The sequence below is a fragment of the Clarias gariepinus genome, chromosome 14, assembly GCF_024256425.1.
Source record: "Clarias gariepinus isolate MV-2021 ecotype Netherlands chromosome 14, CGAR_prim_01v2, whole genome shotgun sequence".
Classification (NCBI taxonomy): Eukaryota; Metazoa; Chordata; class Actinopteri; order Siluriformes; family Clariidae; genus Clarias; species Clarias gariepinus.
In genome coordinates this window covers 13461041-13469333 of record NC_071113.1, presented here as the reverse complement: position 1 = coordinate 13469333, position 8293 = coordinate 13461041, and the positions used below count along the sequence as shown (strand labels likewise).

Sequence of the window (8293 nt, the reverse complement as noted above, 5' to 3'; positions counted from 1 at the left end):
TTTAAGACATACAGTACTAATAAGAGATATATCACTAAAACTAAATAGAGAATTTCACTTAAGCTACAAATATCTTATTGAATCCTTAAAAAATTTTCACTTATAACTGTGATATGTTAACATTTCTTGTGTGGCCTTTATTAAGAAAGAACTCACAGATGTTCATCTCTGGAATTAATAATAATAATAATAATAATAATAATAATAATGATAATTAATAGTTTTTATGGAAATGATTAACCTCAGTTTATTATTGTTTCTTGACAGAGTAAATATGTCTCTCACTGATATCCTCTCTGCTGAAGCCATTGAAAATGGCATTAAGGACTGCGCAGGTGAGCTGAAGCAGAACTAAACAAAGAAGAATGTTAAAATGAAAAATAAACGCAATTCTAGTATGTGCGATGAAATCACTGTGCCTGTAAACTTAGTACTGAGGTCACGCCTGGATCCTAATGTTAAGTTTCAGTTAAAGCTTAAATCTAAAGAAGAAGAGCTTCTGTTGGTAGATTTTCAGTGTGATAGCATCACCTCTCTTGTGCACTCCTCCTGCAGCCCCAGAGTCCTTCAGTACCAAGAGATTTTTCCAGCTCATTGGCCTGACCAAGAAAAGCCCAGAAGAAATTAGGGAAGTGTTTCGCCTCTTAGATGACAACAACAGCGGGTTTATTGAGGAGCAGGAGCTCAAGTATGACTATTAAGTTGAATGCTTTTTATTTTATGTAAGCAGAGGATATCTCCAATAATTACTCATCAATAACTGATTTCCAAGTTTCCTCTGCTTTTATGCAGAATTTGTAAGTTAAGCATTACAAGAGCAAGCTGAGAGAGAGAACAGATGCAGTACAGAAATTTAATCTTTAAAATGTTTGCTAATTGTAATAAACATGATTAGACATGATTGTCTCTAGATCGTGTGGCAGGTGGAGGAAAGTGACTGACATTGACTGCAGTTTTTACTGAGGGTTTTGCACACTTGCAGTGAGATAAAAAGACCTAGTTTGAGTATACTGAGAATAAGAATGCATAAAACAATACTTTTATTTAATTCCTAAAAATGATACATTTTGCATGCATGTATGTATGTCATTAGTGTACGATTTGTGACTTCATTTTGTTTTGTTTGTTTGTTTGACTCAGGTTCTTCTTGCAGCGGTTTGGTCCAGGGGCACGAATTCTGACAGAGAATGAAACCAAGAACTTCATGTCAGGTTCAGATGGTAACAGCGATGGCAAAATTGGAGTAGATGGTAAATGCTGGCAATTATTATTTTTTTCCTAAGTGTTGTTTCTATAATAGTTTCAATAATCTTTGTTACTGGTATAATGGATTCTCTTTTTTGTAAGAGCCCATAACAGAAGCAGTGTGTGTTTACCATATGTATAATATAAAGATAGTTTTGAGCTTTTATAATCATTACCACTGCATGCATACATTTGAGGATTTGAGTAGGAACAGTGCATATCTGGTGTGAAAGGTATACCTTTCAAATAGTGTGTAAAAAACAAACAAGAGAGGGAGAGAGAGAGAAAGAGATAGAGAAAGAGAGAGAGAGAGAGAGAGAGAGAGAGAGAGAGAGATAGAGATTTCTTCTGTAATACAGGTTGCTGTGAACTATAACAGACATAGTTATCACACTAATAATTGCTACCGGTAGCTAACTATGAGACCCTTGATCCACAATTATGACTTCCATTCCATATTTTAAAAAACCTAATCCTAGTATAATGTCTAGGATAATATATAGTATAATATCTAGGACAACCTACTTTTTGCCAGCAAGTTAAATAATATATATGATATATTTTACCATTCATTTCAAAGTAAGTGTAAGAATAAGTACATGTTAAGAATTATAACCAACCAAGTTTTCATTCTTTATTGTTATTAAACTGTACCATATTGGAACACATTACATATCTCATTGCTTTAAAACATAGTCCTGTAGAAATCAATGCTATACTGTACATAAAAAAGGTTATAATAATTCTCAAAGACATAACCCAGTATACAGATATAATTGATCTATGAACACCTTTGGTCTATATGCACTAATGTCTACCGGCTTTTCTTGCAGAATTCCTAAGCATGGTCCTGTCTTAAAAGCATGGCTGATTTTCAGTCCTCTCCCATCAGCCACGTGTGCTGTGGCCTCATCTGTCCTGCTGCTTCTTATGTTTCCAATGGTATTTCAAAGGACCAACAAGCGCTTATTTTTATTTGTCCTGGGACTGCATGTATTATGGTTGAATGTATGACATTGTCCACGTGCTTGTCCCATATGACCAAGGAGAGACAATTAAAGTAAACTCTAACCGCAATATGTTGTGTCTTGTTTTTAAACCTACTTTAGATTATTGTGCATCACTTTTCTCTGTTTATTGTTAGATGCAGAATTACAGTAATTCAGACTCCATAATCATATATAAAGTATTAAAATTGGGCCTGAAGAAAATTAAAAAAACAGTGTTTATTCTCTGCTATATATTGTTTAAACGTATTATTCATAATAACATAGTTATTATTATAAAAATAAGTATACATATTTAAAATATTAAGTGGTTTCAACCCTGCAGCCTCAGATCGCTTGCACATCAATGGATTTTTTTTTTTTGTAAAGTCATACATGTGTACACTAAACTTTTGGAATGTGCACATAATAGCAACTCTAAGAAACAGCTGAACACCTGCTTATTTTTGCAATTATTTAAATAGGAAAAAATGTGTGGCAGCTCCAACTGCAAAAATCACTCAGAAACTAATTAATCTAATTTTATTATTATTATTATTATTATTATTATTATTATATTATTATTGCATTATGCATAAAAGTAGACTATAGAGGTCTTGCATGTTGCTTGTTATGACCACCTGCCATTTCGCAAGTAATTTATTTGTAGTTTTGTTGTGGGGCATGGGTCCAAACCCTGGAAGACAGCTTTCTATTGAGAAAAAAAGAAAAGAGATTTGTGGTTATCAGCCATCCAGCATTGAGACAAGACTAATCCTGGTCAATAATGGTACTCTGTTGGTGATCACTGATGATGCATTTGTCGCAGTGGGGGTATGGTGGAGCATCGCCTGCAGACAGACAGAGGCGGGTGATGTCAGCAGATAACACGTCTTACTTTCCACATATTGCTTTAAAAAGTTTATTTATATGTGTTTTGTTTTTTGTTGTGTTAAGAGAGAAACTGTGGCCAAGTGTGCCAGTACCCTGAGCAGAGAATGCATGTGTGTGGCTGTGTTTGTAAGTCTGTGTGCATTTGATTATATGAGTCTGTATGTGTGTGTTTCTTTTCTAATTCAGCTTGTCAGCAGACGGCTGATAGCAGACTGCTGACAAGCTGGGTTAGAAAAGAAATAAAAGTTTTGTGACTAACCTCTTCCACCTCTTAATTCCCCCAAAATCTCAAAAGTGCTACACTGGTGCTGAAACCCAGGAGTGAAAGATTATATGCTCTGGAGAGTTCGTACAAACCCTCTCCAGCATCCATCAGACTCAAGGACCCTAGGAGCTCCTTCAACTCCATGCTGAGCACAGACAATCCTTCCAGACCATGTTCAGATCCCAGGCAGAGGACCTGCAGCTGTTTTAAAGCCGAACGCAGAAATAACTAACCTAACCGAATGAAAAGAAAACCAAAGATATACCTCTCTTATCTTACTTCCTATCTAATCAAAAAACAATAAAAAAAAACATGTATTACAAAAATGGCAGTGACGTCCACTATTTACAACATTACTGACAAGTTATTTACACCAGTCTGTGTTCGAAGAGCAAATCATAAACAAGGTCAGAAAAAGTCAACTCATAAACACCCAAATAAGGATAGGTTCCTTTTAAGGTTTCTTCCTATTGTCATCTTAGGGAGTTTTTTCCTTGCCACTGTTAACCTGGCCAGGGGTAGCTCAGTGGTTAAGGCATTGGACTACGGTTTGAACGATCCCAGGTTCAAACCCCACAACCATCAAGTTGCCACTGTAGGGCCCTTGAGCAAGGCCCTTAACTGTTTAGATGTGTACTGAGATAAAAATGTAAGTCTCTCTGGATAAGAGTGACTGCCAAATGCCTTAATGTTATGTAAATGTAAATGTAAACCTCTTTAGGGACAAACTGATCTATACTTTTTCTTTACATGTTCTGCCTTATTTTCACTCATTTTTAATTCTGTAAAGCTGCTTTAACTACTGTTAAACAATGACTGCTGTTAAAAGCCCTATAGAAATACAATTGAATTGAATTGATGTGAAAAGACCGGCCTTTAAAAATCCTAAAACCAATATTTAAATTATTGTTTCTTTTATTTAATGATCATGAAAATTAAATGTTTCTTGTTCATTAAGTGAAAACAATAGAAATGTTTTGACTTGAAACAAAGATGGTCTCAGTTAAAGGCAGATAATTTTTTTTATTCTTGCAAAATCCTATAAATAATGATATCAATATAAAATATTTCAAAATGGAAATTTTAAATAAACAAAATATGTTACTGTTTTTTTGTATATGTATGTTACTGTATATAAAATTAGTGATTACATGTACAATAAGACACAGCAAACAGCAAAACAGAAAATTTTGCAAACCATAAATAGTATGTGCTAATTATTATTTAAAGGCAGGGTTTTACAGACAGATTTTTTTGCATTGTGAGGTGTCACATAAAAGAATAACACAAACAGCAAAAAGTAAATTCCCAGCTAATAAATATAATTAGCTAATTATAAGTTATATCTGGAAGTGCGCCTGCCTTTGTTATTACAATTTATTGTGGAGAAATGATTATTAAAAAAGCTTTTCATAAAAATAATTTAAAAATTCTAAGTAATATTCTAATTCAATCATTCTTTAATATTAAAGATTTCCACTGTAGATTTAATGAAGCAGAAACACGCAAAGTTTTTTTGCTGGGTGTACTGTATGGAAATAATTTATCATGTTGCTTCTTGACAGGATAAATATGTCTTTCACTGATATCTTCTCGGCAAAAGGCATTGAAAATGCTGTTAAGATCTTTGAATGAGTTAATGCAAAACTAAATACACAATAGGGACACCTATTTTTGCTGGCAAATAAATATAACTAAAACTAAGCTAACTAATTAAAATGAATTAAACAAGTACATTAAAACAATAACATGTCATTATCACATGAAACAACAACGTAATTCAGCATGTGAGATGAAATGACTGTGCCTGTAAACTTAGTACTGAGGTCACGCCTGGATTTTAATGTTAAGATGCAGTGAAAGCTCTAATCTGAAGAAAAAGAGCTAATGCTGGTTGATTGGCAGTGTGACAGCATCGCCTGTTTCTCCTGTGCACTTCTCCTGGCAGCCCCAGAGTCCTTTAGTTCCAAGAGATTTTTCCAGTGTTCCACCTCTTAAATGACAATAACAGTGGGTTTATTGAGGAGTAAGCAGTAATTGCTTTTCAAGAGAACAGATGCCTACATAACGCATTTAAGATTGCAATCCATTGGGAATGTATTTTCTGTCTTTAATCTGCACTAAAAAATTCTACTTTGACATTGACTGCAACATCATTTTGCTGAAGGTTTTGCTCACATGCAATGACAGAGAAAATCTCAATGCTTTAAAACTGATGATATTAATAAATTAACAATAACAATGCATAAAATGTGACTTAAATTTATTTTCTAAAATTAAGCTCTGGTTCCATTTGCATATTGTATATATATATATATATATATATATATATATATATATATATATACAGTGGTGTAAAAAACTATTTGCCCCCTTCCTGATTTCTTATTCTTTTGCATGTTTGTCACACAAAATGTTTCTGATCATCAAACACATTTAACTATTAGTCAAAGATAACACAAGTAAACACAAAATGCAGTTTTTAAATGATGGTTTTTATTATTTAGGGAGAAAAAAAATCCAAACCTACATGGCCCTGTGTGAAAAAGTAATTGCCCCCTGAACCTAATAACTGGTTGGGCCACCCTTAGCAGCAATAACTGCAATCAAGCGTTTGCGATAACTTGCAACGAGTCTTTTACAGCGCTCTGGAGGAATTTTGGCCCACTCATCCTTGCAGAATTGTTTTAATTCAGCTTTATTTGAGGGTTTTCTAGCATGAACCGCCTTTTTAAGGTCATGCCACAACATCTCAATAGGATTCAGGTCAGGACTTTGACTAGGCCACTCCAAAGTCTTAATTTTGTTTTTCTTCAGCCATTCAGAGGTGAATTTGCTGGTGTGTTTTGGGTCATTGTCCTGCTGCAGCACCCAAGATCGCTTCAGCTTGAGTTGACGAACAGATGGCCGGACATTCTCCTTCAGGATTTTTTGGTAGACAGTAGAATTCATTGTTCCATCTATCACAGCAAGTATAGTATCTGAAATGCTGTGTTACTTTTTTTGTGTTACTTTTACGCCAGATGTAACGGGACACGCACCTTCCAAAAAGTTCAACTTTTGTCTCGTCGGTCCACAAGGTATTTTCCCAAAAGTCTTGGCAATCATTAAGATGTTTTTTAGCAAAATTGAGACGAGCCTTAATGTTCTTTTTGTCTCTGCGCTCTTGGGGTAATTTTGGTCGGCCGGCCACTCCTGGGAAGGTTCACCACTGTTCCATGGTTTTGCCATTTGTGGATAATGGCTCTCACTGTGGTTCGCTGGAGTCCCAAAGCTTTAGAAATGGCTTTATAACCTTTACCAGACTGATAGATCTCAATTACTTTTGTTTTCATTTGTTCCTGAATTTCTTTGGATCTTGGCATTATGTCTAGCTTTTGAGGTGCTTTTGGTCTACTTCTCTGTGTCAGGTAGCTCCTATTTAAGTGATTTCTTGATTGAAACAGGTGTGGCAGTAATCAGGCCTGGGGGTGACTACAGAAATTGAACTCAGGTGTAATAAACCACAGTTAAGTTATTTTTTAACAAGGGGGGCAAATCACTTTTTCATACAGGGTCATGTAGATTTGGAGGTTTTTTTCTCCCTTAATAACGTAAACCTTCATTTAAAAAATGCATTTTGTGTTCAATTATGTTATCTTTGACTAATAGTTAACGTTTTTTGATGAGCAGAAACATTTAAGTGTGACAAACATGCAAAAGAATAAGAAATCAGGAAGGGGGCAAATAGTTTTTCACACCACTGTATACTCTATCAACTTTCACAATAGCTGCCAACCTTTGGGCTTTTAATAGGTCAGAAAAGTGTCTGTATCGGGTCAAGTCAAATAGGTTTTATTGCCACCATATACAGTTAGTACACAAGTGAAGGATCAAGGTGCTATATGCAATATAAATTTACAACATAAATTAAACAAAACTAACAAACTAACTTGTTAGACCTAATGAGCTGGCTAGTTGGGAACTGTCAACGATTTTTATACAGAAGAGACAACATAAAATGCTCGTGCAAATGCAAACAAGAGCGACAATGTGACAGTGTGACAAACCTGACATTACAATACTCTGTGGTGATGAGGTGATGAGTTAAAGTAGGGGAGGAGAAACAGTAAACAGTAAACGTTCCATAATTAGCAGCAAGGATTAAAATAGTTAGTGCAAAAATACCAAGTAATGAATATTGTGCAAAAGAGCATTTACAGGTTGGTGTGTATTTGTAGTTTGGTAGTGTGGATCAATTTGTTTGCGTGTGTGTTGATTAATCAGTCCAGTCTCAATGTTTTGAGGAATGTGTCTGCTACAGCTGATTCAAACATTTGCAGCTGATTTAATTTAATTTAATTTATTCATTTATTCGTTTATTTATTTATTTAGTTAGTTAGTTAGTTAGTTAGTTAGTTAGTTAGTTAGAAAAAAGAAAACATATAAATGTCAATACTTTTCCTTTAGAAGGGTTTCATATATAAAGTTCTTCAACACAGAGTCTTCAGTATGCTTCTGCCTACCTTCCAGACACTGCAAGTGATTGATGGACTTGTTGTTCATGAATTAAATGAAATTCGGAAAGTAATACTCTTACAAAGTATTATACCTATCTCCCTTGTGCACTTCTTTTGGCAGCACCAGAATTCTTCAATTTCAAGAATTTCTTTAAGCTTCTTTACTCAACTAAGAAAAATCCAGAGGAAATCAGGGAAATGTACTAACTCACCAACAAGATACCAACAAGACTGGGTTTGTTGAAGAGTCAGAGTATGTCTTTGTTTTAGGTTTAGTATGTTTCATGTAAGCCAGGGGTGTCAAACTGTACCCAGACAGGGATGATGTGGCAGCAGCCTTTTATTCCAACTACGCAGAAGCTACAGCTGAAAGTCTGTTGAAAAGAAGATGGAATCGCGTGTGG

At 34.8% G+C, this 8293-nt stretch overlaps 1 protein-coding gene across 1 annotated transcript; it reads left to right on the top strand.

The window, feature by feature from the left end:
* Nucleotides 1–274: 274 nt before the first annotated feature.
* Nucleotides 275–2104, top strand: pvalb9 (parvalbumin 9). The gene is made up of 4 exons (XM_053511698.1): nucleotides 275–335; nucleotides 556–688; nucleotides 1141–1250; nucleotides 2079–2104. The coding sequence occupies exons 1-4, from the start codon at nucleotides 275–277 to the stop codon at nucleotides 2102–2104; spliced, it is 330 nt and encodes a 109-aa protein (XP_053367673.1).
* The last annotated feature ends 6189 nt before the right edge of the window (nucleotides 2105–8293 follow it).

Coding starts and splice junctions, on each gene's coding strand:
- pvalb9 (XM_053511698.1), top strand. CDS start 275: ATGTCTCTCACTGATATCCTCTCTGCTGAAGCCATTGAAAATGGCATT. Junction 336..555: donor TGGCATTAAGGACTGCGCAG/GTGAGCTGAAGC, acceptor CTCCTCCTGCAG/CCCCAGAGTCCTTCAGTACC. Junction 1,251..2,078: donor TGGCAAAATTGGAGTAGATG/GTAAATGCTGGC, acceptor CTTTTCTTGCAG/AATTCCTAAGCATGGTCCTG.